The sequence below is a fragment of the Grampus griseus genome (assembly GCF_964374135.1).
Source record: "Grampus griseus genome assembly, chromosome: 20".
Classification (NCBI taxonomy): domain Eukaryota; kingdom Metazoa; phylum Chordata; class Mammalia; order Artiodactyla; family Delphinidae; genus Grampus; species Grampus griseus.
Window position 1 is genome coordinate 43301943 of NC_139014.1, and position 17081 is coordinate 43319023.

A 17081-nucleotide genomic window follows, 5' to 3' on the forward strand; every position below is an offset into this window, starting at 1 on the left:
ACTGTCTCCCAAACCAGCCCAGTCCCCACACAGCATGGGCTGAGAATACCATTGTGTGGGGGACGGACACCCCTTCCCTCCCTCCTCCACCAGCACTGTCTCATTGAGCATATGCCTCTAAGGCCTTGGAGGTGTGAAGTGGGCACAACACAAGTGGGGAAAGTGCTTTCTGCTCTTGAAAAACATGTCATGTGGTTGAGAACAACCGAAGGCTCATGCTGGTCAATGTCAGTGGCTTTTAGAAATTGGTACACTGATCTTTCTGCTTTTGCTCCTCAGGCCACAGCGTCTTTCCCGTGCCTGGGAGGATAACAAAGTGTTGATTGAACATCTCAACGATACTCAGTCTTTGCTCTGTTCTTCTGGAACCTCTCATGGTTGGAGTATTCTAGTTTAGTGAGCCATTGCTGATCATGTGTGGCATAGTTTTTCTTGCCCGTAATACTTTCACTATATTTTTTTGTATCTCTTTAAAACTATAACTTTGAAAGGCCTACTCTTGAAGGTCAGGGCGAATTCCACTGAAATTCAACATGGTCGATATGATTTGTAGTCTTCAGAGATTCAAAATAAATAAATGAAAAAAAACGATTTAAATGCACATTTCTTTGCTGAGAAACTTAATAAGGAAAACGCATGATTTTGATTATCCGTGGTGGAGATGTGGTCCCACTTGGTTCGGGAGACACTGCTCTAGATGATGTCTGTCACAATAGCGGAGGCAACACATTCTCCTGCCACAAAATGCTGATTCAAGTAAACAAGGAATCCTGGTGGGAATTATTCCCTTTGTGAAGTAGAGAATCCCGTTGTAGTAACAAGTACCATTCCCTAATTTATTGGTTTTTGCCTTTGGATTTAGACATATTGGTTTTTGTTAAAGAAGTTCCTCCTGCTGTGTGATCTTGTTGGGATGGTTTGAACGTGATGTGCCAGTTATACTGTTAAAACAATACCTTTTCCTTCTGCAGCACTGGCTTATTTCTCTTCTCTGTCTACACTCGCTGTCAACATTTTCCCACCTTTTTCTCACTTCTCAACCTCCTGCAGTGTGGTCTCTTCTCTACCACTCCACTGAAATGGCCTCACCAAGTCCATGGACGTACGTTAGCCTCTTCATTTTGCTTGATCTCTTAGATGTGTGTGGTGTAACTGACCTCTTATCCGCTATCAACACTCCCTCTTTTGGTTTCCATGACTACCATTCCTTGGTGTTCCTTCCATCAGAAAAGGCTGTTTCTCATTCTGCTCTACTGGCTTCTCCTTGCCTACACAGCCTTTGAATGATGCTCAAGAGTTTGTTCTGCACCCTCATCTCAGTCTGCATATTTTACAGGGCAATCTTATCTACTCCTCGGGCTTCAGTTACCACCAAATATCTGTAACCCCAAATAAACCAAACCAACACTAATACTAGCCATTAACAGGGAAGGGAGGAGTGGTGTATTGCAGCCAGAGTCATTAAAAATAGCCTCATTAACTCTCCTCTTTCTCTTGTTACCCTCCTGAGAGCCCAGTGAAGGATTCAGATATCCTGGAACGAGACGAGACTCCCAAGCGTGGTCCGTGAGTGCTGTCTTCCAGTTTCCTCTCCAGACCCACCTGCCACCTCTTGTTCCCTCTTCCCCTAACTCCTGCTTCCACCACACTCAGGCTTCAAACACATTGCACTCTCCCTTGCTTCTGAGCCTTTGCCTGTACGCTTACCCATCCTTCGTTGATCTTTCCCTCCATCTTTCACGTGTTTCAAACCTCAGCTCTAGGCATCATATCCTCAGGAGGGTGATCCCCAGACCCCGCTAACCAGCTACAGGCTCCCAGAGGACCCTGAGCCTCCTTTATTGTCACGCCAGGTCCCACTTGTAGGTGACTGACTTCCACGCCAGTCTGTAAGCCCCAGCAGGGCAGGGTTACATTGTCATGCCTCTGGCTGGTGTCTCCTGCACTCAGCAAACAGCTTGGCACACACAAAGTGGGCTGGCTCAGTGAGCTGAACTGTTTACATTTTCTCCCTACTGTAGCCAATGGAGTAAAAACGGACGACCCTTAATTCTCCAAGGTAGGGGTTGGATTGCGTCACGGCTGACAGTTCCCCTGGTCCCTCCTGCTGACCCCTTCCAGACCAGCCTCTCCTGACCCTGAAGCATGAGTGAGTCTGGCAGCCCCAGGAGGCTGATGGAGGTCATCGAGGAAGAGAGCAAGCAGAGGATGGGGGCCCACAGAGGTCCTGCTTCGGAGAATACCTGAGCTGGGTAGTCAAAGAGCCACTGCTCCCTCGGCTTCTCTTCATAGGCAGTTATGCCTTCTGTCATCTCGTGCCTCACGGTGGCCTTCATGTGAGCAAGCACATGGTTCAGCCATATTTCTACCTGGAAGAAGAACTCGGGGTTAGACGCTGGGTTCCTAAGATGTGCTCAGTGATACACTTCACTCAGCCTGAGGGAGTGAAGAAAATGAGCCCAGGCACGATGGACAATCCCAAACAGCCGCCAGAAGGCACAGGGAGACAGTTCGTTTGTGTAACGCAGGACGGGGCTCAAGTAACAACAGGGGGGATATGCCCACTGGAGCCCACTGGGCGGAGAAGTAGGTTCAGGGGATGTGGGGCTGCCGCCCAGAGTTCTCATGAGGAAATCTTAATCTGGGTTGAGCTGGGTGTAAATAAGTCAGTGGATTCTCGTGACCTTGTCCACGCTGAGTATGAAGCCAAAGGCCAGGATTATATTTTCCAACTAAATGCTTTCTGGGTCTACAAAAAGAACAGCCAAGGTTTGAATCAAACCCCAAGGTCCCTTTCATAAAACTGAGAATGTGTGACTATTTTCAAGTACGAGAATTGCTTTCCAAGATACATGTGGATGAAGGTGGAACTCTGAAAAGATATTTTCTCCAGGTGTTACTCTGGACTGGATTAGAACCCCAGGGACAATGCTTTGTTGGATCATTAAGGATAGTGAACAAAGTAGCGCTTATCCTTAGCGGTGATGGTGAAAGATGGAAGGAAGTTTAAGGAGAGAATGGTCTCATGTTTTGTGTTTCTGGAATTGTACCCGGGAGATTTGGAGGTGGTAGTTTATGGAGAAGGGCGGTGGTGGGCTCTCCACAGGGTAGAGCTGTGAGAGGTGTATTGTACAGAGAAGTGACCGCTCAGGAATATGGTTGATTTCAAAGGGCATGTTCTCCCGGGGAAGGTGTCAGTGTCCTACATTCCCCTGTGGGGTGCTCCAGGGCTTGTCATGTTAAAGTTTCCTGGTGCTGCTAATCATTTTAAAATCCTTCTCTCTTTGACTCAGGTAATTGTTTATGTGCATTTTATTCCTCTCTGCACAGGTCTTTGGTTAAGGAAGATATATGGATATTGACATGTGTCCTTCCCAGAGAGAGGGAAGTGGGCACTGGAAGCTGCTCCAACATTGGTTCAAGTCAAGGGAACTGGCAGTCCCAGGGCACTGACAGCAATTCCGGCCCAAGGTCACAAAGGCTGATGCCTGAATGCAGACACCTGAGAGAGAAAGGCATACGTTACCTGCCCACTGCAGTCACAGGGCTCGCTGAAGGCCACATACTCTTCTTCCTTGCTGTACATGCCAAGACTGATCTTGGTAGGTTTCTCACTGGCGTCCACTTGGAACTGCATCTTGGCCATATTGTCAAAGAGTTTGGAAAGGTGTCGTTGAACCTATGAAGGAAACCATGCCAACAGAGTGGAGAGCATGTCTGGGAAGTTATTTATTAGTATTGCTTAGAGGGCTACCATGTGACAACCATGTGACAACGACTAGAGTGTTGGGTCTCACCATTCTGAGACTCAGACTCTCTGTTCTCTAGCAGTGGTTCTCAAAGTGTGGTCCTCAGACCAGCAGCAACACTTGGGAAGAAATCCTTGGAAACGCAAATTCTCCAGCCCCAGCCAGACCTACGAGTCAGAGACTCTGGGGATGGGGTCTAGGAATCAGTATTTTAATAAGCCTTCTGGGTGATTCTGATGCACTTTCAAGTTGGAGAACCACTGTCTACAGCTCAAAATGCCAACAGTGTATCCATTAGGATACACACACACACACACACACACACACACACACACACACACATATGTATGTATGTATGTATGTATATAATTTACTTCTTTTTTCTTGTTTATTGACATATAGTTGACTTACAATATTGTATCAGTTTCAGATGTACAACATAGTGATTCCATATGTTTATGGATAATGCACCATACAAAGTTATTTTAATATTACTGACTATATTTCCTGTGCTGTACATTATACCCCTGTGACTTATTTATTCTGTAACTGGTATTTTGTACCTCTTCATCCTCTTCATCTATTTCACCCATTCCCCTACCCCCTCCCTCCTCTGGCAACCACTAGTTTGTTCCTTGTATCTGTGAGTCTGTTTTTAGTTTGTTATATATTTGTTCATTTGTTTTGTTTTTTAGATTCCACATATAAATAAAAACAGATGAATGCATAAAGAAGATGTGGTATACATCTACAATGTAATATTACTCAGCCATAAAGAAGAATGAAATCTTGCCATTTGCAAGAACATGGACAGACCTGGAGGGTATACTGCCATGTGAGATAAGTCAGACAGACAAAGACAGGTACTTTAATATTTTAAAAAATTGTAACACAGTAGGCTTCTATTTTACATATGAGTCAGGTTTGTCACAAAGAAGTGATATACCCAAGAGTAGATGGCTAATTAGTGCCTAGAATCAAGGGCTAGAACCCCAAATTTTGGATTCCTTATATACACTCACATAAACGACCCCAATGTCCCATTAATACAACTCCCAATCTTATCACTCCATGGAAATCTTAGCTATTACTTTTGACCACTATTTACTACATCTCTCTTCAGAAGCACATCAAAGGCATTCTCGTTAAAGGCTTAGCCCCTTCCATTTTGCCATCCTCAAAGCTTCCCCAACTCTAGAGAGTAAAAGCCACTGATGGGACTCTGTGGTAAACTGCACAAAGGTTTTGGCAAGGTGAGATTTCTGATGTGTGAAATGCTGATTTTCGACAGTGAACTCTATGCTGGAAATGAAGTGATACATTACTCTCTTTTCACTGTTTCCAAGGAGGATTAAGAAAAGGATATATAAGATCAAGATCCATTCCATATGGAAGCAGAGTCAAGGATGGACACTCGAATTAAATAAACAAATCAAGCCTAAAGTTTGGGAACTCTGGTCTGCAGGAGCAGCTGAGAGGCCTTTTCATGCGGCTCCCTATGAGCAAGTGAAACTAGACTAAGTGCAAAGGAATAAGAGGACATCAAAGAGTCCAGGAGTCTACATGACCTGGTGGGACCCCTCGCCCAGGATCTCCCTTGCCTTGCTTATGCCTGACCGTGTGGCTGACAGGGTCTTGGTGCTCCAGCCAGGTGGCAGGCCTGAGCCTCTGAGGTGGGAGAACCAAGTTCAGAACAGTGGACCACCAGAGACCTCCCAGCACCACGTAATATCAATCGGTGAGAGCTCTCCCAGAGATCTCCGTCTCAACACTAAGACCCAGCTCCACTGAACGACCAGCAAGCTCCAGTGCTGGACACCCCATGCCAAACAACTAGCAAGACAGTAACACAATCCCACCCATTAGCAGAGAGGCTGCCTAAAATCATACTAAGTTCACAGACACTCCAAAACACACGACTGGACGCAGTCCTGCCCACCAGAAAGACAAGATACAGCCTCATCCACCAGAACACAGGCACCAGTCCCCTCTACCAGAAATCCTACACAACCCACGGAACCAACCTTAGGCACTGGGGGCAGACACCAAAGACAACAGGAACTATGAACCTGCAGCCTGCAAAAAGGAGACCCCAAACACAGTAAGTTAAGCAAAATGAGAAGACAGAGAAATATGCAGCAGATGAAGGAACAAGGTAAAAACCCACCAGACCAAACAAATGAAGAGGAAATAGGCAGTCTAGCTGAAAAAGAATTCAGAGTAATGATAGTAAAGATGATCCAAAATCTTGGAAATAGAATGGAGAAAATACAAGAAATGTTTAACAAGGACCTAGAAGAACTAAAGAGCAAACAAACAATGATGAACAACACAATAAATGAAATTAAAAATTCTCTAGAAGGAATCAATAGCAGAATAACTGAGGCAGAGGAGCGGTTAAGTGACCTGGAAGATAAAATAGTGGAAATAACTATCACAGAGCAGAATAAAGAAAAAAGAATGAAAAGAATTGAGGACAGTCTCAGGGACCTCTGGGGCAACATTAAACTCACCAACATTCGAATTATTGGGGTCCCAGAAGAAGAAGAGAAAAAGAAACGGTCTGAGAAAATATTTGAAGAGATTATAGTTGAAAACTTCCTTAATATCGGAAAGGAAATAGTCAATCAAGTCCAGGAAGCACAGAGCGTCCCATACCAGAAAAATCCAAGGAGAAACATGCCAAGACACATATTAATCAAACTATCAAAAATTAAATACAAAGAAAAAATATTAAAAACAGCAAGGGAAAAGCAACAAATAACATATAAGGGAATCCCCATAAGGTTAACAGCTGATCTTTCAGCAGAAACTCTGCAAGCCAGAAGGGAGTGGCAGGACATATTTAAAGTGATGAAAGGGAAAAACCTACAACCAAGATTACTCTACCCAGCAAGGATCTCATTCAGGTTTGACGGAGAAATGAAAAACTTTACAGACAAGCAGAAGCTAAGAGAATTCAGCACCACAAAACCAGCTTTACAACAAATGCTAAAGGAACTTCTCTAGGCAGGCAACACATGAGAAGGAAAAGATCTACAATAACAAACGCAAAACAATTAAGAAAATGGTAATAGGAACATACATATCAATAATTATCTTAAATGTGAATGAATTAAATGCTCCAACCAAAAGACATAGACTTGCTGAATGGATACAAAAACAAGACCCATATATATGCTGTCTACAAGAGACCCACTTCAGATCTGGGGACACATACAGACTGAAAGTGAGGGGATGGAAAAAGATATTCCATTAAAATGGAAATCGAAAGCTGGAGTAGCAATTCTCACATCAGACACAATGACTTTAAAATAAAGACTATTACAAGAGACAAAGAAGGACACTACATAATGATCAAGGGATCAATCCAAGAAGAAGATATACAAATAGTAAATATTTATGCATCCAACATAGGAGCACTTCAATACATAAGGCAAATGCTAACAGCCATAAAAGGGGAAATCGACAGTAACACAATAATAGTAGGGGACTTTAACACCCCACTTTCACAAATGGACTGATCATCCAAAATGAAAATAAATAAGGAAACATAAGCTTTAAATGATTCATTAAACAAGATGGAATTAATTGATATTTACAGGACATCCCATTCCAAAAACAACAGAACACACTTTCTTCTCAAGTGCTCATGGAATATTCTCCAGGATAGATCATATCTTGGGTCACAAATCAAGCCTTGGTAAATTTAAGAAAATTGAAATGGTATCAAGTATCTTTTCCGACCACAACACTATGAGACTGATAGCAATTACAGGAAAAAAACTGTAAAAAATACAAACACATGGAGGCTAAACAATACACTACTAAATAACCAAGAGATCACTGAAGAAATCAAAGAGGAAATCAAAAAATACCTAGAAAGAAATGACAATGAAAACACGATGGCCAACACCTATGGGATGCAGCAAAAGCAGTTCTAAGAGGGAAGTTTATAGCAATACAATCCTACCTGAAGAAACAAGAGAAATCTCAAATAAACAACCTAACCTTAGACCTAAAGCAATTAGAGAAAGAAGAACAAAAAGACCCCAAAGTTAGCAGAAGGAAAGAAATCATAAAGATCAGATCAGAAATAAATGAAAAAGAAATGAAGGAAATGATAGCAAAGATCAATAAACCTAAAAGCTGGTTCTTTGAGAAGATAAAAAGAATTGATAAACCATTAGCCAGACTCATCAAGAAGAAAAGCGAGAAGACTCAAATCAACAGAATTAGAAATGAAAAAGGAGAAGTAACAACTGACTCTGCAGAAATACAAAGGATCATGGGAGATTACTACAAGCAACTATATACCAATAAAATGGACAACCTGGAAGAAATGGACAAATTCTTAGAAAAGCACAACCTTCGGAGACTGAACCAGGAAGACATAGAAAATATAAACAGACCAATCACAAGCACTGAAATTGAAACTGGGATTAAAAATCTTCCAACAAACAAAAGCCCAAGACCAGATGGCTTCACAGGAGAATTCTATCAAACATTTAGAGAACAGCTAACATCTATCCTTCTCAAACTCTTCCAAAATATAGCAGAGGGAGGAACACTCCCAAACCCATTCTACGAGGCCATCATCACCCTGATACCAAAACCAGACACAGATGTTGCAAAAAAAGAAAACTACAGGCCAATATCACTGATGAACATAGATGCAAAAATCCTCAACAAAATACTAGCAAAGAGAATCCAGCAGCACATTAAAGGATCATACACCATGATCAAGTGGGGTTTATTCCAGGAAGGCAAGGATTCTTCAATAAATGCAAATCAATCAATGTAATACACATATTAACAAATTGAAGGATAAAATCCAAATCATCATCTCAATAGATGCAGAAGAAGCTTTTGACAAAATTCAACACCCATTTATGATAAAAATACTCCAGAAAGTAGGCATAGAGGGAACCTACCTCAACAAAATAAAGGCCATATATGACAAAATCCACAGCCAACATCATTCTCAATGGTGAAAAACTGAAACCATTTCCTCTAAGATCAGGAACAAGACAAGGCTGTCCACTCTCACCACTATTATTCAACATAGTTTTGGAAGTTTTAGCCACAGCAATCAGAGAAGAAAAAGAAAGAAAAGGAATCCAAATCAGAAAAGAAGAAGTAAAATTGTCACTGTTTGCAGATGACATTATACATAGAGAATCCTAAAGATGCTACCAGAAAACTACTAGAGCTAATCAATGAATTTGGTAAAGTAGCAGGATACAAAATTAATGCACAGAAATCTCTTGCACTCCTATACACTAATGATTAAATATCTGGAACAGAAATTAAGAAAACACTCTCATTTACCATTGCAACAAAAAGAATAAAATACCTAGGAATAAACCTACCTAAGGAGACAAAAAACCTGTATGCAGAAAACTATAAGAGACTGATGAAAGAAATTAAAATGATACAAACAGTTGGAGAAATAGACCATGTTTTTGGATTGGAAGAATCAACATTGTGAAAATGACTATACTATCCAAAGCAATCCACAGATTCAATGTAATCCCTATCAAATTACCAATGGCATTTTTCACAGAACTAGAACAAAAAATTTCACAATCTGTATGGAAACACAAAATACCCTGAATACCCAAAGCAATCTTGAGAAAGAAAAATGGAGCTGGAGGAATCAGGCTCTCTGACTTCAGACTATACTACAAAGCTACAGTAATCAAGACAGTATGGTAGTGGCACAAAAACAGAAATATAGGTCAATGGCACAGTATAGCAAGCCCAGAGATAAATCTATGCACATATGGTCACCTTATCTTTGATAAAGGAGGCAAGGATATACAATGTAGAAAAGACAGCCTCTTCAATAAGTGGTGCTGGGAAAACTGGACAGCTACATGTAAAAGAATGAAATTAGAACACTCCCTAACACCATACAGAAAAATAAACTCAAAATGAATTAAAGACCTAAATGTAAGGCCAGACACTGTAAAACTCTTAGAGGAAAACATAGGCAGAACACTCTGTGACATAAATCACAGCAAGATCCTTTTTGACCCACCTCCTAGAGAAAGGGAAATAAAAACAAAATAAACAAATGGGACCTAATGAAACTTAAAAGCTTTTGCACAGCTATGGAAACCATAAACAAGACGAAAAGACAACCTTCAGAATGGGAGAAACTATTTGCCAATGAAGCAACTGACAAAGGATTAATCTCCAAAATATATAAGCAGCTCATGCAGCTCAATACCAAAAAAAACAACCCAATCCAAAAATGGGCAGAAGACCTTAAGTAGACATTTCTCCAAAAAAGATATACAGATTGCCAACAAACACATGAAAGGATGCTCAACATCACTAATCATTAGAGAATTGCAAATCAAAATTACAATGAGGTATCACCTCACACTGGTCAGAATGGTCATCATCAAAAAATCTATGAACAATAAATGCTGGAGAGGGTGTAGAGAAAAGGGAACCCTCTTGCACTGTTGGTGGGAATGTAAATTGATACAGCCACTATGGAGAACAGTATGGAGGTTCCTTAAAAAACTAAAAATAGAACTACTATATGACCCAGCAATCCCACTACTGGGCGTATACGCTGAGAAAACCATAATTCAAAAAGAGTCATGTACCACAATGTTCATTGCAGCTCTATTTACAATAGGCAGGACATGGAAGCAAACTAAGTGTCCATCAGCAGATGAATGGTAAAGAAGATGTGGCACATATATACAATGGAATACTACTCAGTCATTAAAATTAATGAAACTGAGTTATTTGTAGTGAGGTGGATGAACCCAGAGTCTGTCATACAGAGTGAAGTAAGTCAGAAAGAGAAAAACAAATATCGTATATTAACGCATAAATGTGGAATCTAAAAAAAAAAAAGAAAAAAAGGTTCTAAAGAACCTAGGGGCAAAACAGGAATAAAGACGCAGACGTAGAGAATGGACTTGAGTACACAGGGAGGGGGAATGGTAAGCTGGGATGAAGTGAGAGAGTGGCATAGGCATATATACACTACCAAATGTAAAATAGACAGCTAGTGGGAAGCAGCCACGTAGCACAGGGAGATCAGCTCGGGATTTGTGACCACTGAGAGGGGTGGGATAGGGAGGGTGGGAGGGAGATGCAAGAGGGAGGGGATATGGGGATATTTGTATATGTATAGCTGATTCACTCGGTTATAGAGCAGCAACTAACACAACAATGTAAAGCAATTATACTCCAATAAAGCTGTTAAAAAAAAACAAAAAGCCACTGATGGTCTGGGGGGATGGGCATCCTGAGAAGCAGTAATGGTGGAAATGAAGAAAGCTCTGAGGTTAGGTATGATGAGGCTGGCAACACAGGTCTGAAATACATACACCGCCTTAGGGGGCGTAACGGGGAACCTGAAACTCTCCTGGTGGAGCATCCTGGTCCTTCTGAATGTTTCTACAGGCACTTCCCCAGCTTACCTGTTGTGGGGCTGTGCTGTTGGAAAGGATGTCTAACAGGTCCGAAGAGGAGAGAAAGTAAAACCTAGGGAAGGCAAGCCTTTTGGTGTCCAGGTACTCCGCCAGGGCCTTCTCACACAGGTACAGTCTGCGGGCACAAAGAATTTCCTAATTAGGTTTGCCTAGATCCATAGGCACATAGATGTTACCTAAATGAAAACAAGCGCGACCTATGGATCACACGCAGAAATCATGTATGCATGGAACGTGTATGGGTATTTGCAAACATCACAATAAACACCTCTAATAATACCCCATATTACCCGACCACACAGGCAAATCAAGGTACACAACCAGACATACTCTCTCACTCGGGCAGTTAAATAAGGTAAGGATCTCAGAGACAGAGTGGGGAAAGGAAACACATTACAAAAGGGGCTGCAAACCGACCATCACCTGCTCTGAATATCTTCCAACTTTTCATAAAGACCTGATTTGTTGGTGGCTTCCACTACGTTTGGAGTTTTGTGAACATCATAAGCTAACTCTTTAAAGTCAATATCGATGCCTTCAAATCTTTTAGAATCCTGCAAATAAAAATGTGGAAAAAAATTAACTACCACCCCCTCAACTTTAAGAAGCTACCTTCATGTACTAAGTCTGCTTTTGAAAACTGCTCCTAGTTGTCTAATGCAGAGATTATAGTCTCAAAGGAGGAAATGCCTTTAGTTTGAAACAGTGGTCTGCAAACATTTTGGTCTTGAAGTCCCTTTATGTTTGTAAAAATTACTGAGGAGTGGAAAGAGCTTTTGTTTATGTAGGTAATATTATATCTATCAATGTATATTCTATATTAGAAGCTAAAGTTGAGAAATTCTAAAAAATATTTATCAATTCATTTAAAAAATAACAATAATAAGCCCATTATGTTAACATAATAACGTATTTTTATCCAAAATAATTATATTCTCCAAAACAATATAACTTAGAGAAAAAGTGGCATCATTTCATGTTTTTTTTTTTTTTTTGGCAAATATCTTTAATGTCTAACTTAGAAGATGGCCAGATTCTCTTCTCTGCTTCTGCATTCAGTCTGTTGTGATATCACATCATGTAGCCTCTGGAAAACTCCACTGTACGCTCATGGAAGAACGAGTTAAAAAGGCAAATACCATCAGTATTAATATAAAGATAATTTTGACCTTGAGGATCCCCTGGAAAGGTCTCAGGGACCACCCCCAGGGGTCACCAGACCACACTTTGAGAACTGTTGGCATAAAATACATAATTCCTGTCAGGGAGATGGTGGATCCAATGTTCTTTCTGGGTCCAAGCAAAAGTTTATATAACCGAAGTAAGTGTTTCCACAGCAAATGTGCTACTATGATGTCAAAGTTAGTTAGATATTATCATTCCCCCAAACACACACACCCTCACAGTGTTGTTGAAATGACTGAGACAATAATAAGTGCAAAGCCCTTTAGGCCAACACCTGGCACCTGATGAGAGCTTGTGTGGCTATTATTACATAACAACAATCATAACGGTATGTGCTGTGTGCGCTACTTTAACTTCTTGAAGTAGGGACTAGTATTAGACCCAATTTACAGATGAGAAAACCAAGACACTGAGAGCTTAAGTAACTTCCCTAAGGTCCTGCAACTCAAACCCGGGCCACTGGCTCCAGTCTGCTGGGACCTCTGTGATCTGGGCCTCTCTCCCAAGAAGATTTAAAAACAAGAGGGTGAGGTGAAGTAAATTACGATTCCTCAGTGAGATATCTTATGCCAATTAAAAATGAAAAAGTATCAAGGTTATAGAAGTATCGGAAATATCTGACATAAATGTTCAAATGAAAAGAGCCGAATAGAAAATTGTAATTACACTGAGAGCAGTTGTGTAAAAACATGTATATATGTGAAAAAAAGTTGGGAAATATTCATAATGAGTGAAAATATTTACTAGGTAGGGTGTAAGATGATGACTGATTTATTACATTTCAGAGCTGTCTTTGTTACCATATTGTTAATACAAAGAAAATAAATGTATTTATATGTTTTACACACAAACCTGAGAAGTTAATGATATGAATTCTTTATTATGTTGGATTGAAAGTTCTCAAATGTCTCCTTTAAAATGTGTACAAAAGTCTCCACCTACACCCCCTTCTCATTAAACCTGCCCTTCTTCAATCATTAGCGTTGGAGATTAATAAAATCTGGCTTATTCAATTTTGCTTTATGACAATAGCTATAGCAGGATTATTTTCTGTTATTTTTCATTGCAAATGTACAATCTTTAATCTGCATTATTACACTAATATGCATTTGTGGGATGAGCTGGAAAAATATCATGTTTTGATGGAATGCTTTAACTCTGAAACAAGGTCTGGACAACATATGACATTTTGGAATCAAACTAATTTGTAAGCAGAGAACTCGCTGTGCTGCTGTGCTGAGGGACACAGAAGAAGTCCGGAAAATCTCTTTTTAAATGAATTAGAGTCCACTGGCGGGGGGAAGTACATTAATGCACATTAATTAGGACAAATTACAAGGGGCAAGCAACTACAGGAAAGGTAGTAATGAGAAGAATGCATATTTAGAGAAATTCCTCATTTAGTATTTAGCTGAAGACTGGTATTTAGCCTGCTGGCACAGGCCCGAGTTTTACAGAACAGCTCGCTGCAGAGAAGGAACTTGAGTTTGCCTGGAAACGACGCTCACTTCCAATCAATACCCGCATTGTAATTATGTGTGGAGCACCCCAAGAGCAGCTCGTATTTTTGACCTCCTTTCTCCTGTACACTTTTTTTGGTTTTGTTTTTAAAACCAGGTTCTCCTTTCTTTTTCCTACACATTAGGAACAAACTCGCGGGCATACATTTCACTTTCTCTCTTTCCCTCTGTCTGACTTTTGGTGGCTTGGAAGGTCAATGTTTATTGGAGGTACCCAATAAACCAAGGCAGGGAGGAAGGCAGGGAGGCAGAGAAGGAAAGGTCTAGAGGATACAGGAACTGGGGGATCGTCCCTTGACCCAGGAATGGCAACAGAGGGAGCAGGATTTCCACAGCAGGTACCTGGGGCAGCTGAGCCCGGATATCTTCAGATCCGATGAATATACTTTCTAGATGAGACCATGTGCGCTGCACATCAAACCAGAGGGAGATGACGGTGTCAGCAGTGGACAGCTTCTTCTGCCAGCCCGATACTTCCTCCAGGAAGAAGGTTATGTACCTGGACATCATCAGGTTCTGAAGCTGGACTTGGTTATCCTCCAGAACCTCGATGAGGTCCTCGTCGGACCGCAGCAGAGGCACGTAGGTCTGAGGGTGGGGCTTGAACTGGAATTCCATGCAGACCCAGGTGGTCTGCAGCTCCTTCAAGACCTTCTCCATGCCCATCTCTTTCACAGCTCTGTCTACAATGCCCCGGACCTCGTCCTCAAAGTGGTGGAGCTGAAGCTGTAGGAGGTGTGCCAGGGTGGTACCCTCATCCATGGTGAAGGTCACGCCCGTGGCCTGCATCAGCTGCCTCCAGTGCCGCGCCCGCATGGCCGGGTTCTGCAGTTTGGCCACAGCCCTCAGGGAGGTCAGGGTGTTCAAAATGGTGCTTTCCAGGCCTGTGAAGGCATCCCAGGCCCTGACTTCCTTGTCGAGGTTCCGGATGTGCCTGGCAAACCATCTGCACTCCAAGTCCATGGCCTCCACGTTGATATCCATCCACGTGGTGGTCTCCCAGGCATGGATACTGGAGGTCACCATCTCAATTGTGTCCCAGAGCTCCTTCAGCTGGCACGCCTCCTTCCTGCACTGCCTCAGTTGCTTATAGTCAGGGATGGTGACCTCTAACAAGCTAGCAGACTCAGAAATGGAGGCCATGGTGGATTCCATCTGCTGGATCTCCATGTGCCTTGCATCCAGCATCTGATGAGGGTCAGTGCTATCAAACCTACAAAACACAATGTTTTCCCTTTATAAGTAGAGCACACAAGCGCCATCTCCTAGAATCACCAGAGTAATGACAGCTCGAATCCTTAAATCCTTAGTATTTTAGCAAAGGGCAGGTACTTTCACCAAAGCCTGGGAAGAAAAGACATCGGGGTAGGTTGGAGTGGGACGAACATAACCAGTTAGCGATTCAAGAGGAACACCATGTCTGGATCTGTTCTTCACATCTGAGAGGGTAATAAAAATACTGCCCACCTCCCCCACCCAGGTGCAGTGCGAAATACTCCTTTGTTCAAGCCCCCTTTAGATTCTGCTTCCAGTTGCTGGCGTCCAGCTCACTTGACACAAAAGAGCATTGTCCTGTTACTGCAGAGGCTGTACAGGCAAAGCTCCCGCCAGGAGCTACTTGTGGTGGGTGGTCTGTAAGTGACAGAGACCAATCCTGACCTACTCTGGCATTGCTCCCTCTAGGGCAGTGGCTCTCAGTCTTGGCTGCATGTTAGAGCCTCCTGGAAGCTTTAAATGATCTCCATGATCAGGCTACTCCCTGGTCTCATTCAATCAGAATCTTTGGGGGCGGGACCCAGGCAACAGCATTTTTCAAACTCCCCAGGTGATTCCGATGTGCCAGGTCGGCGTCCTTCTCTGTGGTGAGGCTCATGCTAACAGCCTGCATCACCTTCAGGAAACAGTGTCTCCAGATGTGAGAACCACTGATAGGGACTTTGCAGTGTGCGCACAAAGCCCTCACCGCAGGCCTGCACTGCTTGGCTTTCCCGCGCTGCAGGGCTCCTGTCAGGCTCCACATCTCTGAAGTACCTCCTTCAAGCCGCCCCTGATCTCCTCCCGCATCCCGCGGCAGCCTCTGGTTCTGCGCCGCACGCGTATAAGCACTCCATCGCGCTTTACAGCTCGAGCCCACGTTTCCTCCCCCTCTTCTCCCCAGTGGGTGCTCACTGCCCCCACCGTTCCTCCTGGTCCTCATGGCCGTGAGCCTCCTTTACCCTGCAGCCCCTCCAACCTGCGTTCCTGGCAGAGCCTCTCCTCCAACATAAGAGCTGCACGTGCAGAGGGACCCACATGGGTCAGGAGCACCCAGAACAATGTTCATTTTCCTCCCCCAGCCTCCCTTTATCCTTTCTTCCCATCACCAGTCTCAGATCTTCTTGTTTCTGCGTGCATGGAAGGCTAGATAGCAGGGATACCGTGACTTAAGTGTGAATACCATCTTTCTCTAAAATCAGAATAGGGTATCACGGGGTCCAACATAAAGGGAAAGTTGAGAGGAAAGGAGTGATTAGAGAATTGGCCATTTCCTCTGATCCCGTGTGTGTGTGTGTGCGTGTGTGTGTGTGTGCGTGTGCGTGTGTTGGTTGGTGGGGTACAGAGGGAGGGAAAAAGGAAGAAGATGACATACAAACTCCTTTTCTTGAACTGTCTCTCCTCTCAGCTGTCTCTGGAAATGTTTGACTTGACGGATGGAAAGTAATCCGAATCAGAGTCATCTACCTGAACTGCTTGCCACTTCAGCCTAATTACCATGCAACACAGTAACAGTTACGCATACCATTAAATTAGTGTCAGATTAACTTTGACGCTTGCTATGTTTGATTCCCGCTTGTTCCATCTAAATAGTTTCGGCTCATGTGCCCTGGTTGTGTATTTTCATCTTAAGAGAATGAGACTGAATGTGTGTCTTCACTGTTGTCCAGTCCCCAAGTGTTTCAGAATGGGTTGGAGTTCTCAGAGTTGAAGAGGGCCCTCTGTCTACATAGGCAAGTAGCTTTCTCTTCTATGAGAGCAGTAGAGAAAGAACTAGAAGGAAAGAAATGTAACATCTTCGTGGCAAGTGGGTCAGCAGGAAAGATTACCAAGCATGAAGGTTCCTTCTGCACATTCTCTCCAAAGACTAATTGTTGGAGTGTGTAGTGCGTTGGTTCTACTTTTTAACT

At 42.6% G+C, this 17081-nt stretch overlaps 1 protein-coding gene across 1 annotated transcript in view; it reads right to left on the reverse strand.

Annotated features, from left to right (window-relative positions):
* DNAH9 (dynein axonemal heavy chain 9) overlaps positions 1–17081 on the reverse strand; it is a gene marked incomplete at both ends in the record, with an annotated part of 299172 nt that overhangs the window by 206665 nt on the left and 75426 nt on the right. The window contains 5 exons of the mRNA XM_082678963.1: positions 2244–2369; positions 3527–3679; positions 11201–11327; positions 11636–11766; positions 14260–15130. Coding sequence (XP_082535089.1) covers positions 2244–2369; positions 3527–3679; positions 11201–11327; positions 11636–11766; positions 14260–15130 — 1408 coding nt within the window. The remainder of the gene's footprint in view (positions 1–2243; positions 2370–3526; positions 3680–11200; positions 11328–11635; positions 11767–14259; positions 15131–17081) is intronic.